General features: G+C 41.9%; 1 protein-coding gene across 3 annotated transcripts in view; it reads right to left on the bottom strand.

Moving 5' to 3' along the window:
* Positions 1–26,522, bottom strand: part of B3GNTL1 (UDP-GlcNAc:betaGal beta-1,3-N-acetylglucosaminyltransferase like 1) — a 174,807-nt gene that overhangs the window by 111,804 nt on the left and 36,481 nt on the right. For all 3 annotated transcript variants that reach the window (XR_014217136.1, XM_082213876.1, XM_082213875.1), the window contains one exon: positions 24,477–24,572. Coding sequence is in view for 2 of the 3 variants with exons in the window: in XM_082213876.1 (XP_082070002.1) it covers positions 24,477–24,572 (96 nt within the window). In the remaining variant the exon portion in view is untranslated. The remainder of the gene's footprint in view (positions 1–24,476; positions 24,573–26,522) is intronic.

A 26,522-nucleotide genomic window follows, 5' to 3' on the forward strand; every position in this document is an offset into this window, starting at 1 on the left:
GAGGGTGTCTGTCTTTACATAGTTTCCTCCTGCTGGAGAACTCACCAGAACCCAAGCATTAAAAAAAAAAAAGCACTGCAATATTTGGGTGAAATTCAGTGGTTAAAACTCAATCTGATAGAGAGGCTGAGGCTTCTAATATATTTTAACCTGTGTGAGTTTCATTCGAATGTATTTGCTGTTTAAAATTACTAACTGACTTAAGTCGTCAGGGTGAAGCAGACTGTAAAAAATGAAGAGTTGGGTATACTTGAATCAGGTCTCAGCTGAATTGTCAGGCTCAGTTTTAAATGTTATATCAGAAGTAGTATGTTAATCATATGGCAGTTTCAGACCCAAGACCTATGAAGAAAGATGCAAATAAAACGATGACTACAGCTGCATCCCTCTCTCCTCTTCCAATCACCTTGCTTCTATAGAAAGCAACAACTACAATTTGGGTCAAGGCCAGCATCAGCACTCATCAGGGGAGCACCAGCACCATGGTCACCCTTCTTAAGTGGCAGCAGCAGCATCCATGCAGGTGGATATCAGCAGGTGGTGGTCCTGAGAATGAACCTACATTTTACAATAGGTCACAAGACAAATGATCCCACACAAATCAATACAGGCCAAACTAAACATGACAGACATGTGTGTGGTACGGAAGCTGTACTACCCAGGACAGGATGGGGTTGTGCAGGGTTGTTAAGGCAGCAGAGAGCATTGTTGGCTGCCCACTCTCCACCTTAGAGCAGATTTATGCCACAAGGTGCCATAGGAAGGCACTGGACATAGTAAAAGATCCATCGCATCCTGGTCACTGTCTCTTCGAGCTCTTGCCATCGGGACAGAGATACAGGACGATGAAGGCAAGAACGAGCCGTCTTAAGAACAGCTTCTTCTCCAGAGTGATCTCGGCCCTGAATGGGAAGCCCGGACTTTGAAAGTCATCTAATCTCCCTTGCTGTATTATACTGTATTGTTTAATTAGTGTTTTTATGGAGCAGTCAAGTAATTTCGTTGTCCCCGAAGGGGGCAATGACAATAAAGATGATATTATTATTATTATTATTATTATTATTATTATTATTATTATTATTATCATTATGTTTCTTTTCAATGCCCTGTCCATATATAAACAAGGAATTCAAAAGATATTTTAAGAGTAACAGCAGTTTACACACTCATTTTACAGGTAAAGCAAAATATTCTCCTGTTCACTGCTTTATATGGGAATGTGGCTGATCTCGAAGTTCACCTTGATCAACCTGACACACCTCACTTGGCCTTAAAAGGTTTCCAAATGGAGGCACTTTTCAGGGGGCAGGGAACAGTGCATTAGTCATGTGGACTCACTGCTCAGCACAAGAAAAAATGAGAATAAAGCTGAAAAACAGATACGGCTCTGCTGATAAAACAGTCTGTATTTTAGATGTTTCTTGGCACATAAACATCTGAGAAACCAATCCTAACAGGAGGAAGATGTTGGAAAATCGTAACTTGAAGGAAAAGTGCAATGTTGCTTGATGTTTTAAAGTAACAATATAAGGGAAGCTGGAACTAAGAAATCTAAAATTTGAGGGAAATGGCATTGATTTGGTAAGTTTAACAAAGCGCAGTGGTGAAACAGAGAAATGGAAACGCTCCTAGTTGTGAGCCAAAAACAGGAATTAGGAGACTGAGTTTAAAGCTTTATCTTCTCTCTTCCTAGAGCTAGACTCCAGTTGTCACACAACGCTGCTCTCTGTTTTTATTGGCTCAGCTCCTTCCAAAAAACAGAGTCAAAACTTTCTAAAAGGATTAAAAGTTTACTATTCCATTGTTAGCCTAAACTACTTCTATAAGCGTAAATCTATGCAAGTATTATGTCCCGTAATTATTTTGTACTGTAAAAGACACGCCGCAAAAAGACATAATAAAAAGACACACAAAGTGATATTTGCTTTGTGGCAGGTGGACTAAAGAGAGGAAATCCCTTTGTGTATTTCCGTATTTGTTACATAGCGTACAGTAACTGGCTTGGTGCCTATGCCACAAACAAAATCTTAATTAATCTACCTCACAATAAGTACAGCGCATGAATGTGGCCAAACCCAAGCATGGAACTCTGTGTTAATACAAACCGCTCTATTTTAGTCCTTAACTGCCACTGGAATAGGAATGAAGCAGTGTGACCGTTTACCAGAAAACTGTATCACAAAACAGAACAAACCCCCTGCAGTCTTAAAATTCATTGTATCTTGAAGTTGGCCTTGAATTCTTTGCAGCTGGCAGAAAGAAGAACAAACATTACTACATGCAGAGCACTGACACCCACAGCACTGAGCAGGCTGATCTCATGTGCCTGCATAATAACCTCAATCCCCGGTGGCATTTTCAACTTGGAAAAGCCCAAGAGTCTGTTAACTGTTAACTACTGAGGGCCTTATTCATGAGACTTTTATTCTGGGAAATGCCCTGAAAGCACAGCTTGTACTCTTCCTATGGAAAGAACCCTATCGTCTACAGATTTATTATATACACTTCCCAATAATATTTTACGCTCAATAGCTACACATAGCCAAGACAGGGCAGATAAAAGTGAAATCAGAACTAAATGTACATACTGGTATAACTCAAGTTTGGTATTTCTCCTCCTCCTGCATGCACACCATCCCTTCCCAAAATTCATGCCAGTTTTAAATTAAAAAATCCAGTGCAATGCTTTGTGTCATTGATCTTTGATTTGAGAGAGTGATCCAACTAGCTAAGCATGTTCATAATTGTAGTATTATGTTTAGGGGCTTGTGTATCATTTTATTTTTCCTTTGTATTTATTGTCACACCAGCAATTGAATACCACATATGGAAGATAATAAAGATTCTTATGGGCTTGCCCAGCAATGTAATCTGCCAAACTGCTTGAATTTTTTATTACTGTTAACCTTTATGTTTCACCTTGTTGACCTTTCGGGAGAAAAGGTGGCATAGAAACAAACTCCTCCCCCCCCAAAAAAAAACCCATACAGTGATTTCTCACTATTATTATTTCCACTATTACAACAACTACAACTACTACAAGAAAGCATTTCCCTTTCTAAAAACAAACCATGGATTTACGTTTTGTCCGAACACATATTGCGCCATACTCTACTTTTAGTTCTCTCTTTATTTTGGTCAAAATGACCAACGCAATGCAGACACACAATGTACGTTTGCTGATGCTCGATATTTTCAGCTTAAATGATTTCTAAAAATTAAATAGGAATTTCAGGAACAGGAATAATAGAGAATCTACACAGAAAAAAAGAAAAAAACCTCTTCAGAAGCAACTATAGTTTATTTTCCCACATTAATTGAGAAAGCAACAGTAAACAATTTCTGTAAGTAAAAACTTTAGATATAGAAATAACGTAGAATAACTTACGTAGATAATAAAGCAATAACTGTAAATATATTCATGCTGCACTCTGACTACAGCTTTCCTAACAAGCAAAGCTATTAATAAATTACACTCTTCAATTTGTTCTATTCTTGGCTTTAAACATACTTAAGGACTCAGTTCTATAATATACATTCTAACAGTTGTGTAAGGAGGGCAGATATGTTCTCCAAGCTCCACAAAGTAGCTACTGTTAGAAGGCTGCTTAAGAATTAATTGACTCCATATGCAAATGAAAGCCCCATCAATCCTATTTAGCTTCCTGTTCTGCAGTTAAAATTGACTAATACTCTTTAAAACTGCCACTCTGTGGATTCCTCCTCAATGCATTCTTCAACCTACCTCATATAAATAAGACTTGGGGGGGGGGAATAATTTCAATATGCCTGACAAAGCAATGTTCCTGAAGAGGCCAATTAGTGTATGGTATTTTTTTAAGTATAAAACAAATTTCCTTTTATTGTTTCATAGTGAAAACCCTTCAGACAAGCATACTGCTCTTACTAGTTACAATGTGAAATTGACTGATATAATTTTTATAACATCCACATTGAATTTTGATATAAAACAATATAATCATGCAAATATTTAAGGGTTGGTTGTATATTCCCCACTACAATTGCCTGTACTGCTGCTCCCTCACAGCATTCTTTCATCTAGCCTATAAAGCAGCTATTCACTATTCTCATTTTAAGGACTGCAGATTCCTTAAAGCAGGGTGGGGAACTTGTGGCCCTCCAGATGTTGTTGGACTACAACTTTAATCATCCAATGGCCAATCTGGCTGGGGCTGTTGGGGGCAATATGTTCCTCACCCCTGCATTAAAGATAGGCATGTGTCATGGCAGTAATTGCAACACCACACTGCCAACTTCATACTGCATCTAAGAAACCTCTGTCAACCTAGTATGGGGAGAGACAAGCCCATCAGGGGATGAGGCGTGGTGGGCAGTTAACAGAATAGGTGTGTTTCACATATGCGATTGATTCAATATGTCTACACTCTCTCCTACTTCATTAAATTGGCTTGTTTGAGACAAGCTAAGGGATGCGGGTAGCGCTGTGGGTTAAACCACAGAGCCTAGGACTTGCCGATCAGAAGGTTGGCGGTTCGAATCCCCGCGACAGGGTGAGCTCCCGTTGCTCGGTCCCTGCTCCTGCCCACCTAGCAGTTTGAAAGCACGTCAAAGTGCAAGTAGATAAATAGGTACCACTCTGGCGGGAAGCTAAACGGCGTTTCTGTGTGCTGCTCTGGTTCACCAGAAGCGGCTTAGTCATGCTGGCCACATGACCTGGAAGCTGTACGCTGGCTCCCTTGGCCAATAGAGCGAGATGAGCGCAGCAACCCCAGAGTCGGTCATGACTGGACCTAATGGTCAGGGATCCCTTTACCTTTACCTAACGCATCACACTCTCCATGTGTTGTTGTTCTTCTTTAAATATTTGTTTATTGAGGTTTTCCATTAAGTATTGAGAAAGCAGATAACATAAGAACCCAATAACGTAAATATGCACTTTAGCAGAAGCATAAATTAACAAACATTTCTTCTGCATGTGTCAACTTAAAAGTGGATATCCTCAGAGAGGAGTCAGTTCCTGTGAACGGCTACTTTCAGGTACGCATATTGGTAAACCCATATAAAGCTCCACCAACTGCAGCAAAGGAGTCTTTTCCAAATGGAGGAGGAGGAGATGCTAAACCAACCTGACCAAATCAGCAAGGTGTGATGATAGTTAAAAATCCTGGAGGTCACCAGGTTGGGGAAGGCTGTGCTAGGCTGTTGCTTTTCATGGCCCTAACATATAATTCTGGCCTCACGCTTATACTGAAGGAAAGTCTCTATTACTGCAATTGCAAATCTACCTTAAATATTACTCAAATATTGGCCAAAAATCATCTAAAAGCATTTTGCCAGCAACCAGCAGGCCTCGCACAGAGTACGACTATGGGCAAAGTCGTATTATCTTATTTTAAACATAAAAACATTCCAAAGAAGAAAGAGGATTTTCTTTGGAAATAGTTTTGATCTAACCTCCGACGCTGAGCTGTTTTTCAGGCTTCAAAATTATCTGGCCTTTATCAACTCCAAATGGGAAAACATGCCCTTTGCCAATGACACATATTGTCAGCTAAGCATTTTGGCAGGGAGTGGAGGCCCAAAGAAAAATAAGATTCTACATTTCCATTATTATTCTACAATTTGATCCACAGACGTTTTACCGTCATAAAGTGAAGGCTTCAGCAGGACTGTTTAGCACTAGTTCATAAAGGTCAATGAAATGTCATGCTATTTTATTTCCTGTGGGTGATATCCAACATCATGTTAGCTGATGCAATGGAATCCCCCTTCCTCCCCTACCCCCTGCAGCCCCCACACCCGCCCATCATGCTCCAGAGGACTCCATTTAATTATCATAGCCAAGTGCTCTTGATAGACCTATCCTGCTACAACCACATCTTATGCATTGTGTGCTGCCCTGTCTTTGGTTGGTCATGCTTCTACTGCCAATCAATTTTGTTAGATGCTCCTAAGATCTTGTGTTGTAAGAGAGGGAGAAAAAGGTCTCTATCCAGTTCCCTTTAATGCATTTATTATATGCAAAAAGGTCATGTAAAAAAAAATTCACAAAAAAGTATCCTAAGCAAACCAGGTTTATTATTATCACACTCTGGACTTACTTCAATTCTCTGCCTCCTAATTTATAATATAACAAATTTTGATGCTTATCCTCCATTTTCCAGTATGCCAACTAGCACCATACTACTCACATGGTGTTGTATAAGAATTTGGGCTTAATAAAGTAACCAACATGACAAGAAACTGCTTCATAAATACCTCTTCAAGGAAGTTAGATGAGCACACAATTCTCTTCTGAAGAGTAAATTATAAACAGAACTATTCCTTTAGTAAGATATTGGTCTCAATCCCTTAAAGTTAGCTATATTCTTTACAACATAATCATTTTACACCAGATTGGGGGGAAATTAACATACCACTGCACTGGAAAACATTGTAGGTAGAAGCCCCAGCACGAATGACTCACCAGGGCTACACTGGTTTAACTTCACTTCGCAAAAAGTGAGAGTAGGCAGTGCTGATTCCTTGTCACAGAAGTGGCAGGAGAGGAGCAAAACGTAGCTTGATGGGTGGGGCAGATCCACTTCACTAGCTTCCGAGCATGTGGGCCACTGTAGCTTCCTCAGACCGAGGTCACATTTCCAATGACAGCATAAAGCTAAGCTAGCAATATGTGTTTTGGCTGCAAAGGGAAGTTCAATCATCATTCTCTGCAATGGCACCATACTCTCGACTTTTGTATTGTTATTTGTCATGACAAGATTTGACAAACCGGTGACAGAATCTGACACAGGTCTAGCATGGGGAACCTACAGCAATCAGCCCAAATTAGATCCACCAGTGTACTAATTTGGCCCATGCGGCAGTTTGACCCCAGTCATGCCCTACACCTGACATGATTTGTGGGGCATGTAAAGCTATGGCTAGAAAGGAACAACTGGGAGCACTTTTTAAATTTGGCACCAAATGCCTCCATACAGGAGCTCCCAACACAAGACCCCAAGTGGAGCAGATCCCTAACGTAAGGAGGACTTGCAGTCTTCTGTCGCATCCTTGACTTGAATTCAAGTCAGGGATGCAAAGTCTAAATTCAAAGGCTTCCAGGGAAATGATTGCTTTTCTTTGGAAGCACAGCATGAACTCAAACGAACTGTGTCCTCCCAATTCTTTCCTCTGAAGTTAAAACGTGTGATGTCATGGTGATATCAGGTGATTGTGACACAAGAGCAGCTCAGAACCTGGTCCACCAGCCAGAACTTATTCTCTATTTTAGTCCTTCATTTTCTCATTTGGGCCACTGAAGTTGTATCTTAGTGAGTAGATATGAATGAACTACGTACACGACTCCTAGCTCAACAGATAGTAAGAACATAAAAATACACAAAAGTAAACAAACGTATTGAACAGACTTGGACAAATATTTAGCTGTACACTAAGCAACCTCAAAAGTGCATCTACGACCACCATCATTTAAACATGGCATGAAAATTATTCACCCCTGCAAAATCTTCAGTAGGCACCTCTCACAATTTATTATCTCATTCTGACGTCAGGCAGTCTCTCTGCTGTCTGATAAGGTAAAGGTAAAGGTACCCCTGCCCGTTCGGGCCAGTCTTGCCAGACTCTAGGGTTGTGCGCTCATCTCACTCTATAGGCCGGGAGCCAGCGCTGTCCGCAGACACTTCCGGGTCATGTGGCCAGCGTGACAAGCTGCATCTGGCGAGCCAGCGCAGCACACGGAACGCCGTTTACCTTCCCGCTGGTAAGCGGTCCCTATGTATCTACTTGCACTCGGAGGTGCTTTCAAACTGCTAGGTTGGCAGGCGCTGGGACCGAACGATGGGAGTGCACCCCGCCGCGGGGATTCGAACCGCCTACCTTGCGATCGGCAAGTCCTAGGCGCTGAGGTTTTACCCACAGCGCCACCCGCGTCCCTCTGCTGTCTGATGGACATAGTGAATTCTTCTATTCAAATCCAACATGCCCTTACAAGTTTCTGTGCATTTTGGAAGCTTAATCAATGAGATTTCAATGAAAAAGCCTTGCAATGTGACGGGCAAGACAGGAAGTAAGATAGGACACTTAGAAAACAAAAGAGTCCCATTTTACTTCCAGTAAGTAAACCTGAATGGGGGTTGCAGTTAGATTACACCACAAACATGCCATTCACCTTCTTATGCACCTTAGCAAAAAAATTTGCTGAAGCTACTAATAGTAATATCAGCAGATAAGCAAACCAAGAAGGTGGTGTTAGAAAATGCAGCCAGCTAAGTGAATTTTTTTGCAAACTAAAGTGGAAAAGGAGGAAGAGATCAGCGGGGGCGGGGGTAACCATGACTGACAAAACTAGATAAATTATCAACATTTGGAAGACATACAACACTAAGAACCTTGCAAAACCAGGAAGGAAGCATCTATATGGTATTGCCTGAAGTGGGAAATCCCAGAAAACAAGGCAGAAGAACAATATGTAGTATACAAAGGGAAGTACCAGCACACATGTAATGTTCCCTCCTTTCACGTATAAAATCCACCACTTGTTTCTTCAGCTAGCTTTAACCACATGTCGGGCATATACTGGCACTGACATCAACCATAATTAACCCTAACTAGCTTTCTATTTCAAATCCTAGTGAAAACTCCAAAAAATAACTACAGAGAAGGCCAGTAAACTACAGCAAGGGGAATGTTCAGGTTGGTTAGGGGGGAGAGAGATACTGGAACAAGGGAGTGAATAATTTCACATTTATCTCTTTGACCACAGCTGAGGGACTTGAGAGTAGGGATGGATGAGAAATTCAGTTCAGTTTGCATTTAAAGCTAAATTTATGAAATTCATGCTTTCTGAAACAACAGGAGAACTGAAACACAGCCATCTTTCAAAATTCACACCTCTGAAATTTGCTATGAAGTTCTTCAACCCAAGTATGTTTACAAAAATGCATATTTTATTCTTATATTCTTATTGGTGAAAATAAGATACAAAATGCATTATATTAGGAGAAACTGCCTCTCAGCTGTTTTCTTGAACCTCTAATGTACCCCCCATGAGCCCGTTTCCTTCCAACTCGGGTTACCATGTCCCTAGTTATCTGCATCTCAACCTGTCCAGATATTTATGTTTCTTCCCTCTTGTGTTCAAGCATGACACCATGCCCCGCTTCTCAAAAAGCACTCTCTTGACTCTTAGGTTACCCTCTAATTATCCACCCTATATTTCAACACTTTATCATATTGCATCTTTGCCTATGAACTCTGCTCTTCAAACTCTTAACACCCACCACCAAGAAGCCTTTTGCTCTATAAAGCAAGGAAGCCCATTGTTGCCCCGTCCCCAGGAGCAGAATATATTCCTTGAACATGTGCATAGCATGTTATTTGCCTTTCTGCAGTCTTTGGCTTATCTCTTTAACTCATTCTCAGATGTAACCAAATTTTAAGTACACATAACTGCATTTATCTACATTTGTCTATTCTACATTCCTTTGCATTTCCCCCCTCCACAATAATCCATTATAAACTATTATTTCCTTGTGAACTGTTCATTTTTGCGCATGAAATGATGACAGGAGCCGTATACAGTCATACCTCGGGTTGAAGTAGCTTCAGGTTAAGTATTTTCAAGTTGCGTTCCGCAGCGACCCGGAAGTAACGGAGCATGTTACTTCCGGGTTTCGCTGCTCGTGCATGCACAGGCGCTCAAAATGACATCACGCACATGAGCGGAAGCGGCGAATCGCGACCCGCGCATGCGCAGACGCGGGTTGTGCTCTACTCAGGATGCAAATGGGGCTCCGGAATGGATCCCGTTCGCATCCAGAGGTGCTACTGTACTAGGGTTGAAGGATCAGTCTACTTTCATCCGTCTCACTTTCAACATGTATTCCCCCCCCCCAAGTCCATGCCGTCCTGTTTTCATTTCTTTTTTTTTAAAGCCTGCATATTTAAAATCTGCACTTTAATTCATATAAAATACAACCCCCCCATATAAAGTCCTCAGAAAACAATGCTCCCTCCCTCCCAACACTTGCAGCTGTGTTTTTCATGTGCAAGGCAGCAGCCATGCCAACAGTCAGGTTTTCTAGCCACTAGGAGTGTCCACTGCACATTTTTAAGAGGAATGGAAAAGCTTAAAGGCAATCCTCACTTTTTAAAAGCTTTGATGAGCATAGATAAGACCATGGTCAGCACTGCTCTAGGTTCTTGTATAGATAAGATTGTTTTCAGATAATGACATATTGCAGTTAATTGCAGAGGTATGAAACACAAAACATTTTGCTATTTAATCACTGTTGTCCATGCACGGGCAACCTTCAATGCTTATTTACCGTGGGTTTGATGTGAGGTTGCCCTTGAAGTTCAGTTAGAAGCTGCAGCTAGTGCAAAATGTGGCAGCTCGGTTGCTCATTGGGGCAAACCAATATCACAATGTTATCATACAAATTTATGGTGAGACCAGGGCTTTTTTTCAGCTGGAACTCAGTTCCAGGTCCTCTCAGGTGGCCACCATTGACATTATTTTTCTAGAAAAATAGCACTGGGTGAAACCACACATGGACTACTGGTCACCTCACATGAAACAGTTTACTGCAGAGCTGGGCAAGGACAACCATCATGATAAAGGGGAGACAGCAACGCCCCTACGAGAGCAATTCCCCTACAACATTTGTGGCTTTCCAGTTTAGAAAGCTTGAGTAAGGGAGGATCATTGTAATGGTGTACAAAGTGAAGAACAGAATGGGTAAATGCTTTTGTCTTTTGCACTTACCGTATTTTTCGCCCCATAAGACGCACTTTTCCCCCTCCAAAAATGAAGGGGAAATCGGGGTGCGTCTTATGGGGCGAGTGTCTGCAAGCCTCGCGCACCCGGCAGGAGGTCCCACCGGGTGCGCGAGGCTTGGGGCGGCAGCGGACTGCTTGCGCACACCTAGAAGCTTGGGGCGCGCTGACCTCAGCACGCCCCAAGCTTCTAGGTGCGCGCAAGCAGTCCACTGCCGCCCCAAGCCTCGCTCACCCAGCGGGACCTCCTGCCGGGTGCGGGAGGCTTGGGGCGGCAGCGGACTGCTTGCCGGCATGCAGAAGCTTGGGGCGCGCTGAGCTCAGCACGCCCCAAGCTTCTAGGTGCGCGCAAGCAGTCCGCTGCCACCCCAAGCCTCGCGCACCCAGCGGGACCTCCTGCCGGGTGCGGGAGGCTTGGGGCGGCAGCGGACTGCTTGCCGGCATGCAGAAGCTTGGGGCGCGCTGAGCTCAGCACGCCCCAAGCTTCTAGGTGCGCGCAAGCAGTCCGCTGCCGCCCCAAGCCTCGCGCACCCAGCGGGACCTCCTGCTGGGTGCGGGAGGCTTGGGGCGGCAGCGAACTGCTTGCCGGCATGCAGAAGCTTGGGGCGCGCTGAGCTCAGCACGCCCCAAGCTTCTAGGTGTGCGCAAGCAGTCCGCTGCCGCCCCAAGCCTCGCGCACCCAGCGGGACCTCCTGCCGGGTGCGGGAGGCTTGGGGCGGCAGCGGACTGCTTGCCGGCATGCAGAAGCTTGGGGCGCGCTGAGCTCAGCACGCCCCAAGCTTCTAGGTGCGCGCAAGCAGTCCGCTGCCGCCCCAAGCCTCGCGCACCCAGCGGGACCTCCTGCCGGGTGCGCGAGGCTTAGGGCGGCAGTGGACTGCTTGCCGGCACGCAGAAGTTTGGGGCGCGCTGACCTCAGCTTGCCCCAAGCTTCTGGATTAGTGCAGGGGTCCGCTAGCCCTGGGAGAGGCGCCCGGCTCTCCCACGCAAGCGGAGACCTTGCCTGCACGCAGAAGCTTGGGGCGCGCTGAGCTCCGCACGCCCCAAGCTCCTGGTGTAGCGCAGCGCACCTGGGGGGGAAATAAAATTTTTTTCCTTTATTTCCCCCCCTAAAATCTACGTGCGTCTTATGGGCCGGTGCGTCTTATGGGGCGAAAAATACGGTAATGCTAGAGCTGAGGTCACCCAATGAAGTTGAATATTCAAAAACTCAAGACAGCAAAAGGAAGTACTTTTGCACATCATTAAACTACGGAATTTGCTTCCACAATATGCAGCAGTGAACACCAACTATGAGGTCTTTAAAAGGCAGTTAGCCTTATCTTCCTTGAATCTGTTTATCCGTGGCTATCATTTATGATCGCTCAACTACCTCCAGTATCAGAGGTGGAAGGCCTTGGGCTGTAAGTTGCTGAAGAGCATGAGTGGGGAGAGTACTGTTGTGCTCATGTCCTGCTCATGTGTTTTCCAGAAGCATCTGATTGGCCACTGTGAGAACTGAATGTTGGACTAGCTGCACCTCTGACCATGTGCTACAGAGCGCTTCATATGCCCTTAACAAATGTCTACTTTGGCTATTCCCCCACAATAACCTGGTAACCTTAATTCTGTCATTGCTTAATGTTCATTTTGCATCCGTAATGTTTCATGAAATATTTAAGTTTCCTTGATAAAAAATGATTCATGAGGCTACATAAAAAGTCAGAGGACTTCACCAATTCACCATGTAAATTGACCCCTATATGTCACAATCAATAGAAGACCAGGCAAAGGCCATATCTACTTCCCATACTGGTCATTAAATTTAATTCATATACTTAGCCAAGATATTTAATCTCACGGTATCATCATTTCATAAACACAGATGTTAACTTTTCAAGTACTACATGAGTAGGAGGACATTAATTGACCAAATTACAATATGCTTCTAACATCCATGTTCCATACTCAAAACCACAAATGACAAAAACCAAAATGGAATATTGTTTTAGATAATGCATGTGCCATCATCTATTTTATTACAACTGTTATGTCTGTCCCCTCTGTTTTTAAAAAAGCATTTGCCATAAACATGATGTTTTGAAGCAAGTTTATATGATCCCTGAAAACAAGCCGAAAGAAAGAAAGAAGAAAGATTGGGAGGGGTGCTGTTCCTGAAAGATAAATGCTATAATGCAAAGAGTCTAGAAAGTCCAAGATAGTGCAATCAGCCTTGCTGAATACAAAAACCACACAGCCTGAGAAAACTAGTATCACATATTCAAGGCTTGCATATGTTTGATGGATGTTCTTTAGGAGCACCTTTATATGCATAGATTTAAATATACTGAAATATTTCATCTGAGCTGCTGGGTGTTTGCTTCCTGGCTCATGCTTCTGTGTATTTACAAACAGAATTACACACTGAGCTCTTGCACCCAACAAGTGAGCATAAATGTTACAACACCAGCAGTTTGTCATCACTGCTGAAATCATGCGATCATCTTCACGGAAACAAAAGCTCAATTGTTATTGCAGCTAAAGATGCAAAAATGTTGCAGAAAGCACATATTTAACTCAAACGAATGCTTTAACTATATAATTATAGTTAGTATGTATTTACTCCCTTGGAAGAGTTGAAACATTTTGACCTCTTTGCACTTCTATCTTTCACTAAACATTTCCAGTAGAAGCAAAAGAGAGAGGAGATATCCAATGTTATCAGAATTCATTAACGGCTGAAATAATGAATGAAGCTGCTAGGCAATTCAAATAAGAAGACAGCAAAGTGCTACCACTCTGACCACTGATTGGATTACATCCAGGAAACACTTGGTTCAGACGTGTTTCTACCTCGAAGGTTCAGCTCAAGAGTTGACTAAGGCATAGCATGTGTACAATCGCTCCCGAACTATGTTCCACCTCATGTATGAATGCACCCTATAAACAAAACAAAAAACACCTATGTGGATAGAAAACAATACGCTATAAGGTTCTTACCCTAGGTGTCACCCTAGTTTTCCACACAGAATGGCCGAAATCCAGCAGAGATAAAGCTTGCTTTATCAATGGACTATTAATACCAAAGGACTAAAAGCAGGAGGGTGTCTACACTCTTAGACCAGAGACACATTTTGAATTTTGGGAATGTGTTGTGGATGCTAGTTACAAAATGGCTGGCTGCTTGGGGGGCAGGGGACACGGAAATCAGAGAGAGTAAAGTCCTTGCTGCTTCCCACCCTTCTCACCACCACTGCACAACCTCATGCCTGCTGTGGGAAGTCACCTATGTCCTGTTACTCTTAACTATGGAGATCACACATTGTTGACTCATACGGGTACACACATGCACACACATTCTGTCCAGTAATAGGGAGCATTCCTAAGTACCAGAAAAAATATACAGGGTGGCCGCAGCACTTAACTCATCCACCCCCCACTCCCACACCCTGATGCACATCATGTATACACAGTCACACATGCATGTCTCTCTCTTCCCAATTGTGTATCTCCTCCTTCCTCTCTCTCGTCCCCTCTACTCCCCACTTTCTCACACACAGCCCCACACCTCCCTCCTCTCTGCCCAAATGCATCTCTCTCAATCACTCCCCCACCCACATTCAAAGAAGTCCCTCCATAGGCTTCTTCCCCAACCTCCTTTTTTTCAAATACCCAAAGGCTACCAACCTAGCGTTCACAGGTAAGGTAAGTGGAAGAAGGTATTCAATATCTGGGATGATGGTAGACCAACAGATGTGATTTTGTGGTCCTGAGTCAACCTGAAGGTTTAAAGTTTAAAGACACTTTTGTGGGCCAGTTCTACACACGCTACCTCTGCATCCCACAGAACTCAGAGGGATTTGCTTCTGAGTACACAGGCATGGCCTAATGCGGGTGGTGCTGTGGGTTAAACCACAGAGCCTAGGACTTGCCGATCAGAAGGTTGGCGGTTCGAATCCCCACAAAGGGGTGAGCTCCCGTTGCTCGGTCCCTTCTCCTGCCAACCTAGCAGTTCGAAAGCACGTCAAAGTGCAAGTAGATAAATAGGTACCGCTCCGGCGGGAAGGTAAACAGCGTTTCCGTGTGCTGCTCTGGTTTGCCAGAAGCGGCTTAGTCATGCTGGCCACACGACCTAGAAGCTGTACGCCGGCTCCCTCGGCCAATAAAGTGAGATGAGCGCCGTAACCCCAGAGTCGGCCACGACTAGACCTAATGGTCAGGGGTCCTTTACCTTTACTTTTACACAGGCATAGGACTGAGCTGCTTTTAAATTTGGCTTCTGTCCATGAACTTCATGGAGCCAGCTAGTATACTAATGTATGGAAATAATGCTCCTAGGTGAGAAAGTAGAAAAATCAACTTCCAAATGCAGAAGTTTATGCTCACGAGTCAGCATTTTTATTAAAACAGGGGACAGGGAAACTTGAACTGAAGTCCCTTCTTACCTATTAACAAAAAACAGATGCGTTACAAAAGTGACTTTGTATGAGTTAACCGGGGCTCTTGCCCACACAGGCTGCTCACACTGTCACCCAGCGTGCTAAAAGGAAATAGTTGCTGCCTTGAGCCTTGATCTGCCCACGTGAAATGAAGCATGCTGGCTGACCACAGAATGGCCTCTGTTCCCTTTTGCAATTGCCAACATCTGCTGGGCAGATCTATGAATAATTTCACAATGAAAAGCTCTCACCCACTCCAATCCACTGTATATGTAATTCAAGGTACACTTCTATTAGGGACCTGTTTGTTCCTAGGCCAGAATTCTATCAAACTGGAAGACAGAGTAGAAAAAGCAGCTTTGCTCAGGTGACAAAGCTTGCCAGTAACATGCATACATCTAATACTTTGTTCTGTTCTAGGTTCACTTTAATCCCCCAGGATCTGTGTGTCATCATTTAAGTGTGTTTGAGAATTTACTATTGAAGTAGTTAGAACCATCTGAAGAAAAAAAATGTAAGCCATATTGGAGTAGGTAGATTTGAAAGCACTAAACCACAGATAGGAAACCTGTGGCCCTCTAGATGTTAGATTTCCACTTCCATCATCCCTAACCACTGGCCAGGCTTGCTGGGGAGTTTGAGTCCAACAATATCTGAAGGGTCACAGGTTCCCTATCTCTGCATCAACAATTTGACATAAGATCCAGGTATAATTATTAAACCTACGTATAAGGGAGGAGAAGTAGTCATTTTGAACACTCTTCCACAAACCAGTTTTCTGTGGGTGGCAATACAAGGCCCCAAATGTAATTTGTTAATGGGTGACTTCATTGCACTCATAGTGACTAGGTAAACACATGGTCAAGTCTCAACCAAGAGCAAAAATGTTGAGATAGCCTAAATGACTGTGCTCTCGAAATGATTGTGCTCTCCACAGGTTGGTGTTGCAACAGACCAGAAAGGAGGCAATCCTGGACTTAAGTGGTACTTAGGATCTAGTTAAGATATCAGTGGAGTTCCAACTGACTGAAAATAGTAATCACAATGCTATCCAATTTACATGTAAGTAGATGCGGGTGGCGCTGTGGGTTAAACCACTGAGCCTAGGACTTGCCAAATCCCCGTGACGGGGTGAGCTCCTGTTGCTCGGTCCCTGCTCCTGCCAACCTAGCAGTTCGAAAGCACGTCAAAGTGAAAGTAGATAAATAGGTACCGCTCCAGCGGGAAGGTAAACGGCATTTCCGTGCGCTGCTCTGGTTCGCCAGAAGCGGCTTAGTCATGCTGGCCACATGACCCAGAAGCTGTACGCCGACTCCCTCGGCCAATAAAGCGAGATGAGCGCCGCAACCCCAGAGTCAGTTACGACTGGACCTAATGGTCAGGGGTCCCTTTACCTTTACCTTTAGACAATTCCAAAGCAAGTCCAACACAGTCATATTTCACTTCAAAAGGGGAACATTTCCCAGCACTCTACTGTCTCCCCACCTGAACCCCAGGCAGGAGTCATTTTTTTTTTGGGGGGGGAGCTGCCTAGTTAATGTGAGCCTTTAGCTCACAGACTAAGGCACTGGATAACAAGAATGAGAGAAGGGGAATTCCAATTTGCCACCCCTGCAAGAATCTCTAGGAAACAGAATTTGCACACAGATGCAATTGCCAGGAAAGCTGAGGAGCAGAGACTCTAAATTACAAGGCATGGACCAGCTGCCAGGAGGTGGTGTTTCCCCTCAAGCATCCTCAGGCTTCATCTGGCCTGCAGTGCCTTAAGAAAAACCAAGAGCTGGCAGGCTCAGGAACAGCCAGCCTATCCTGTGAAGACAGGGACTTCCAGGATTGGAAGTATTTTTATGGAGACTCCTTTAGTTTGGAGTGAGGGGCTAGATAGGGTCCTGTTAAGAGGGACATATGGGGCAAGAGGATCTGCTTGTTCACCCTGACGTAGTAGGAGAGGGATAGAGACTATAGGAATAAAAGTTGGTGATTGGGTTGAATAAGACTGCCTTGAGTAGGTTGAATACTGTAGCACTTTGGCCACTCACTGTGTAAGTACAGTGGTACCTCAGGTTAAGTACTTAATTCGTTCCAGAGGTCCATTCTTAACCTGAAACTGTTCTTAACCTGAAGCACCACTTTAGCTAATGGGGTCTCCTGCTGCTGCTGCGCCGCCGGAGCACGATTTCTGTTCTCACCCTGAAGCAAAGTTCTTAACCTGAAGCACTATTTCTGGGTTAGTGGAGTCTGTAACCTGAAGCGTATGTAACCTGACGCGTATGTAACCCGAGGTACCACTGTATGCCACTATCAGTTATTTTATGATTTTGCTTTCTTATATTATTCTAATGATTTGTTTATAATCATGATCTATTTTATTGCATAAATATACTGTTCACCACTCTGCATGTCTTTGCACCAAAAAGTCAATATATAAGGAAACCATAATTTAGCACACATAATGATTTCTAGAAGGGTAATTGTTTTAGTCACTTGCAGCAAAAATCACACAGAGTCTTGTGACACCTTAAAAACTCATTTATTATTCCATGAAAGCTTATGAAATAATAAATAGCTCTTTAAGGTGCACAAGGCCCTATATTGGAAGCAGTTTTTAGATTTTCACACACAGGTTGGGTACAAAGGCCTTTCATGCACGAACTATGACCAATTCTGAACTATGAACAATGGAAACCCATTGTATGCTCCTGATTTCCTAACAACAGTAAAGAAATCAGCAAATATTTTGTTTACATCAGATCTCCATGTATATCCATTCACGGGAATATACATGGGAACTTCACCTGTGGGTGAAAAAGATTGTGTCAAAATTAGCCCTTTAAGTTGCTGGAATAACAATCTAATGATTGAAAGAACACCACTAAATTTTAGTGTCACCCCCTCCCCATCACAAAAAAAGATCACACAGCTCCTTCTAATAATCTTAGCATAGCCTTTGCTTTCTGTACCGTTAGTTGCATTTGTGGTGACTTTGTGGCTGTCCTGTGGTGAGACAATGACACACAGTGTTGCAAAAGAACAAATGTAAATTCTGTTTAACAGAGGGTAACAAAAAGCTCTCAACCTTCTGTTGTATTTGTGCCAGAACAAATACTATGTTTTAGCTGTTTTTTTAATTGAAAAATTTGTTTTGTTTTATTTATTTTATTTTATTTATGTTTTATTTTATATTAATATTTTATTTTAAACCACTAAGCAGTAAATAAATAGTGTTCAATAAAATAAGTCACCAGACAAGAAATATCTGGAAAAAATCAGCATCAAATACTAAACACTACAAAGGATAGCATGCACAGTATAAAAGCAAAGACCAAAACACTTTAAGCAAGTCGTCTTTTTATGGCCACATACTAGTAAAAATTTTATCTGACAGCACAAAACCTGCCTTGTAATTTTAATATGTAGAATAAAATATTCCATGCCTTCCTGGCCATGCTGAGGAAGCTTTAAACATTAGCTTAAAGTTGACAAAACTAAATGTATGGAAAGGGCATACAGTACAATTCAGGGTTTTTCAAGAATATGAGCCACTGAGTTTAATCATTTCAGGATTGGATTGCTCCATTACTTCTCTCTACCAAAAATAATTACAAATTAACTACTACAACAAATATCAGCCAATGACAGCTTACTTCTGCCTATCATTTGGCCAAAATGAGAGTTTTGTGAAATACGAACATAACAGGAAAAAACACAAATATTTAGTTTACCAGGTTGGGGGGTAACACACACACACACACATTCCTATGGTTGAACAGCAAAGCAGGAGAAGACAAATGCATATGGTCACTAGGTGCTGAGATAAGATGCAGTGTGGAGATAGCAAAAGCCAGTAAGAAGGGAATGGTGCAATGTGGTTTGGTTTTCTGCTTCCCTGGGCCCACCAGACAGCGGTTCAATAGATCTTTGCCTCCAAGGAAACAGAGGACCAAAGAAACACTCCTCACTGAGAGTGCTCTTTAAGAGATCTTTTCCTAATGCAGCACTGGAACATTTAAGAACGTTTAGGAATTTAATTATTCCCAATAACATATTAAATTTCTATAAGTGCACTGAGCTACCACTGGCAGTAAAAAAATATTTTCTACTTAAGTGTTTTTGAGATCCCAAAAGTGTTTTTACCAGCATACTTTCCATCTGATTATAAGTGAATAATAAATGAATAAATTTAAATGTGGGCTTATCATGGAAAACAGAAGAAAATTCCCCTTGAAGAACAAAACCCTACACTGTTTTTGAGAGTTTCTGTTTCAATAATTAGCAAGAACAACTCATACGTGGCATTTCATATCACACTGAGGACTTAACAAGTTCACGATAAGATATTTTAAAATGTGCATACTGAGTGATTCTCTGCAAGATCTGATGCAAAAGGTTAAATTCACCCACATCAGAGAAGCCAGCTCATCCACTGAAAGGGCAGAAACCCAACAGCTACCCAGCAGCCCGCTGCATACCACTTCCTCCTTCTTCGTGTACTGGATGGCTTACAACCACTCACATTTCCTCTTGGGTGAGGGCCTGGCTAACATTTTGCTAACCGCAAAACCCATTCTTCCCCACCTCCACTTCACTTGTGATCATGCTACTTCTCAAACTGTGCTGTATATAGGCATGGGCTGTACTATACTGTACTGCATATAGGACTGGGCTCAGTTGTTAAACACTCTTAAAGTAGAATATATATTTTAAAAATAACACTCTTTGTTCAATAATAATAATAATAATAATAATTTATATCCCGCCCGCCCCAGCCAAGGCCGGGCTCAGGGCGGCTAACAAGCAATAATAAAAGCAAGTTGAATGAATACAACTTAAATACAACATTAAAATACTGAAACATTAAAATATTAAAATGCAGCCTCATCACAGGAGGAGAAAGGAAAAAGAAAAAAGAAAAAAGAAAGAGGGGGAGGGAATCAAATTGGCTCCAAGCCAAAGGCCAAGCGGAACAACTCTGTCTTACAGGCCCTGCGGAAAGAAATCAGATCCTGCAGGGCCCTGGTCTCATGAGACAGAGTGTTCCACCAGGCCGGAGCCAGTGCTGAAAAGGCCCTGGCTCTGGTTGAAGCTAATCTAACTTCCTTAGGGCTCGGGACCACTAGGGTGTTGCCATTTAGGGACCTTGAGGCTCTCCGTGGGGCATACCGGGAGAGGCAGTCCCGTAGGTACGAGGGTCCTAGGCCGTGAACACACGATTAAAAAGCAAAACTAATACCTTTTTAAAAGTAAATGACTAGTGATCAACTCTGCTCTCCAACTCTTCTAAATCAAGGGGGGGGGGCTTGATGCTTATTGCACTGAAGTGCCCCTTCGTTGTTAAAAACTCACTGGCACACCCAAGAGGCAGGTTCCTTCTACTAAAGAGCTCTCTAAGGGCAGGTAAGCACACAGTTGGTTGTTTTTATGCTCCTATTACAGGTTGATTTTGTGTTTTTTTTTAAAAAAACTCTACAAGACTTTCATGATGGTGAAATAATTTTAGCACACCTGAATGAGTGTCTGAACCCTAATGCTTGACCACAAAGGCTCCACTTCTAAGCTCTCAAAACTGGTAAGTCTTTCACAGAGCTCCTTCGCAACCATAACTTCTGTGACCCTTGGCAGCTTTGCCACCCTGCTCATAAAGGATTCCTGTTCCACTCATACCCATTTGCCTTAATGGCCTGGGATAATCATCATCATCATCATCATCTTAAATTTTATTTGTATCCTGCCCTCCCCAGCCAAAGCTGGGCCCAGAGCAGCTAACATTATACAAACAAGACAATATGCATAATACAATATACAATATGCAAATAAAATAACATTCAACATTCATTAAAATAATATAGAATAATATTAAATATCAGCATTTTAAAATTAATCAAAAATCCACTCTTAACTGTTACAATAAGTAATTTCTAAACTCCAATCAATAAATATCTTTTCACCTCACACAGTCATTGGCCTAACAAAATTTAATGATGTTTCAATATGCTTAGCTTCCCTCCCTCAACAATCCATCTAGTCGCTTGACTAGAAACTACTATATCAATATTCAGAGTCAGCTTCCCATTCTAGAGGCAAACTCGATTTCTTTCACATCAATTCTCATTCCTCTTAACTCTATATAAGCTCAAATCAATTTCCATTAAAAGTGACTGAAATGATCCACAGAAATATAACCTGGTGAATGCCCCTGAACTTGTTGCTTTCCTTTTCACCCTCAATTCAAGCAGTATGTTGATATCATTTTAGTTGTTTAATCAAGTTGGCTATTAAGAAAAAACTTCTCTACAGATAAGCATTTTCCAATTCAATAAAATGGAGATGTGGGATATTCCACAGATCATTATTTCCAAATCTTTTTTCTGCCTCGATTGCTCATCTGACACAAAATTCATCTGAGGACCACTCAAGTATGTACTTCCATTCCGAGAAGGCATTTTCTTGTGAGTCTTTCACTGAAACTGACATTAAATATCAGTGCCTCGTTCTATAGTATGTACTATTGATTATACCGTATAATCATGTATAATTTATACATGTACAATGTATTTTGCTTCATACTTCGGAGATGTCACCAGATAGTTAGTTTGAAGGTGCAACATGAACATTTCCCTGCATTATATTTATCACCCTGAAACTTGCATGATTGCTGCTAACATTAGAGCAGTGAGGAAATGAAACAAGAGTTCCTACAATATGAAACCTAGCATAGATTTATTCCTCTTCTGAGAAACTTAAGCCTAAAAAAATTAAAAATACCTGTCTTCCTGCCAGAATACCACAAAATCTAAGCCCCAAATATGTGCTTCTTAAGACACACTGTGATGGTCTGCCATGACCCAGACATTAGATCCCTCATCATACTTTGCTAATACACATATTTCCCTGAAAATGGAATGGGTTTCTTCCATAAATGTACTTGCGTTTGCCAAACTTTTTTTCATCCAGTGATTGTTGCATTAGGTAGGAAACAATCTGTTGCTAAGGTAATTATGTTGGTTTCAAATCACACAAGCATCTCACTTAGAGATAATTTGTCCTGGGTTTCTGCATTTCAAGAATTCCAAATAAGTATTTGCTGACCAGTAAAAGGGTCAGTTATATAAAGCCACTCTCGAGATACTACTGAATTTCTTGACAGGCAAAATATATATTTTTCTTCTCCCCACCCTCTTTTTCTTACTCCATAAACTTGAGCATGCACAAATACAGAACACACCACTGATCTGATGACATGGGCTATTAATAGCAGCAAAAATCAAACCTAACAAAAAACAAAGAACACTTTTGTACCTAGCAGGGTATTAGTGGGAAACCAATAGTAAAAATTATTTCAGCCACCTCAGGAAAGGCCAGAATTATTCAACCCTCAAATGAACTAAAATATGGTAGCTTCCCATCAAATACCCGACCTTGCATAAATATGGATATAATCCAATGTCTCTGAATGCTGCTATTATATATGGAAGCCATAATACTAGCCATGGTAAAAATTTGTAGCACACTAACTAGTCTCCCCACATACTTAAATATATACACACAGAGATGCTATGTTAAGACACTTGGAAGGTTGGATCCACAGACTTGTAGAAAAAAATAAGGGTGTGTGTAGGAAAGAGCTCAGTATGGCAACCACATCCAACACCTCTACCCCCCACCCCCACTTCAAGTTCCTAAACTAGTTCCTGAGACTCAAGGAATTCAGAGCTGAAGGCAGAGAGGGGAAAGAATCTTCATTCATTTTAAATATTTATATCCATTTGGTGTACAAGATCCCAGTTAAGGCCCAAAGAACATAACAATAAAACCAAAGCAAACTATATTTCAATTATTATTTTTTTGGAGGGAGAGGTACAGAATGGGTTATGTGGCAAAGTTATAAAAATAGTAGGTTGTTTTCAAAATAAGTCCTGCTCAAACAACAAAATCTTAAATTGGTGCCTACAACTCACAACTTATTTTCATTAGGTAGAGAGTTCCATGACCCTGGTGCTACCACACTGAAGATACTGCAGTGGCAGATCACAAACACATTTCCTCGGTTTTTCAGTGCTTTGGAAGGCTGCCTACTGCCCTCCACAAGAATCATAAAATAATTAAAGGGCACCACTTGTTATTAACAATGCTGTTCTAATCATGTCATTGGAATGAGCATATATAGATATGTGTATGGGTACTTAAATGTCAAATCAATGTTCCAACTTAAACAGGGCTATTATTACACGTTGAAAAAGGAGTAACTATTTGCTCTTTGGGGGAATCCTCTCTTTGAAAAAGTAGCCAATGAAACTGGAAATTTTATTTCGGCAGAAACAAATGAGAACAACTGTTTCTTACATTTTCGAAAGTTATTGCCCTGTTTCTCTGTGCCTAGCACTTGGTTTGACTTTAGTGACGAACATTTCAACTACAACAATGTAACTTAGAAAGAGAACAGTTGTGCTGGTATTTGGTTATCGGCAGCAGCGTCAACATGATGAAGATTTAAAAATCATGTTCTCTTTGCTGTATTTCTCTGTGTTTCCTGTTCCTTTCACATTTGTAATTAGCATGGCCTATCACAATTCTGCACTGTCTTCATAACCTATTTTTTAGGCAAATAAGATAGCAGGACAACAATGAATTATTCCTCTTAATCGTGTTTGTATTCCATCCTTCCTCCAATGAGCTCAGTGTAAAATGCACAGATGAAGGATATCCTCACCACAACCCTGCGAGGTAGACCAGGCCAAGCATAAAAAGGAACGACTGGCCCAGAGTCACCAACTGAGCTTTATAGCTGACCAGGGACTTGAACAGCAGATCACTTTAGGTCAGAGTCCAGTACGCCAAACACAACACCACATTGGCTCTCCCAAAGAATCTAAATCTAACAAAGCGTATAATAATGTCTACCCTAGTTTCTATGTCAATAGATTAACTGCTCTGCATAATTAGGCATAGAAGCCTGAATCAAAAATATCATTTTGTGAAAGAAGCTAAAGTGATGATACTTGTAAGTAATGAAGTGCAGCCCAACTGCAGTGATCATGGTATAGATTCTGTCCACCTACAGTTTGGAACAAGAAATATGAGGAGTACAGCTGCTTTCTATACCTTCTCTCCTCCCTATTATAATCATTTTAAGAACATAGAAATACACTTATACTGTCTAGCTCTTGCTACCTGGTAGATTTATATAAGTACACTTCCACTTCCTGGGTACTCAAGCTAAGTGAGTAAACAGCATAAAACAGAATAAATAGATGGCAATCAGCCTTCTGGCATCTCAAGGTGAAAAAGATAAATGGAAAATACCTGAGTAAGAAGCTGCTCACAGGTTAGATTATTGATCCATCGAGTGTATCGCTCAGTTGCCTCTGCTGGCTCTCTCTCAATTTGGCAACCTATAATCTGAAAGTACAAACAGACATTACCTTTAGGAAGTATAGATAACAGAACATTAAAACAGTTAAATAATTTCAGACATTTTCTGAAGAGAGAAGAAGGCCCTGCAGCAATAACCTTCAGCATTAACCAAGCTGGTGCCAAATGTATTGTTGCGCTTTCCTTTGGACAGCATCATCGAGGCCGAGAGGGGGAAACTTGTCATCTGGGCAGCCCAGGACCTCCATACACACTACTCGGGCTTGCACCCCAGGGAAGTCACCTTGGTGCTACTAATGCAGTGGTTCGTTATCCCTTTGAACTCTACAATTCTATGATTTTATGCACATGGTATCAATGTACCACGACTCTCAACATAGGAAATGCTACTACTAACAGAGTTTACACTGCAATCTACCCCATCCATCAACTTTACAGATACAAGGAGCAGTTAACCATGCATCCTAAAGACATATCAAGTCACATACATAGTTAAAAACTACAATACCCTTTAAGTGAGTGCAGCAGTTTTGTTTAGACATTTTCATTCCGACAGCTGTGATGGCTTTTCTAATGTTATCAGATTGGACTGCCAAAGCAGCATATACACGTACAGTTCCATCTATTTGCTTATCTAGGTGGCCAGTAGGGCCCCCCAAGCTAGTCTTGTCTTTCCCACTAATTATGTATCCAAAGTAAACAAAAGAGATCTTGAGCTAATTGCACTGTTACTGACATTTCACACTTGCTGCGCCCTTCTGCTTACAGACTTCGGAGATGCTATCTGAATACAAAATTAACATTAGGCGAAGTGACTTACAAATTCCGAGCTTTGGTTCTAATGATCAAAGTCTTGTTCACTCATAAAACAATCTTAATGTAACTGTGTACATATCAAAACTTGCTCAACTTGTAACCCATGGAGTGAAGCACAGCATGCCAGCCATAGATCGTCACTTGGCCTGGGGAGCAAGAACCCTCTCATATTTTGCTTTTTATCTGCAGTTCCAGCTAACTCATGAAGGTTGACAACCTTCTGGCAGGACCAATGCTTGGCTGGTCACAAGCTGTGGCATTCCTGAAATGCACCGTGGACTGTCAAATGTCATAGTATGAAGAGTCTTTTAACTGTATAATATTTGATCTGCCATGCGACACGAGTGTTTGGTTGCTGGAGAATAATATCAACTGAAGTTCAATCAACTGTCTGGTCACAACACTGACATGTATAGTGGGGGATGTAGTTTGTTAAGTACGCAAATCAAATTTCCATGCTTGAGCAGCAGTTTTTAAATGTTTCTATCATGACTGCTCACTAATGTTTCCATTCACAAAGACCCCTGGGGTGCATCTCTTCCTAATAATTCATAGGGAGCAAGCCTTTGTGTTACCGCAAAATTGGGAGAAGCCCATCCAAAACTAATGGTAGATAGCTTGCTTTTTGTTTAAGAACTGAGCATTTCATATTGATTTGACAAAGAATGTGTGTGCATGTGCATACGCACATGTGTGTGGATATATACATGCGCTCTCAGACTCTTTCATTTCATAGGATTTACAAAATAAGCTTTAAAGTACAGACAAGAACTAAGTGTGGTGGGGGTGGGACAAAATGGAAGAAGTAGGTGGGAAAAGCTGCGAAGTGCTGGGCAAACACAGCTCTGCCTGTTTGAAAGGAATTCCATAACAAAAAGATAAGAAAGCTTAGCTTCTGTACACAAAGCAGACTGACCCGGCCAAAGCTACACAAATATAAATTAATGAACAGCTGCCAGGAGGTGACAGATTAGTCTTAATACTGGCTTTCTTATGGCCAGGTTTCCAATTAGAGCAGAATGTTAGCTGTTCCACCCCAAGTTGTGAAAAGCAGTAATGCAAAGCAACCAGGTTTTAGCTATGTTCAGACCCTTGAAACACTATATAATGAAGAGGCACCAGGTTAAAGCTGCCTCTGATATGCACAATACTCTGGGGTAA

Source organism: Podarcis vaucheri (genome assembly GCF_965113315.1).
Source record: "Podarcis vaucheri genome assembly, chromosome: 2".
NCBI classification, from domain to species: Eukaryota; Metazoa; Chordata; class Lepidosauria; order Squamata; family Lacertidae; genus Podarcis; species Podarcis vaucheri.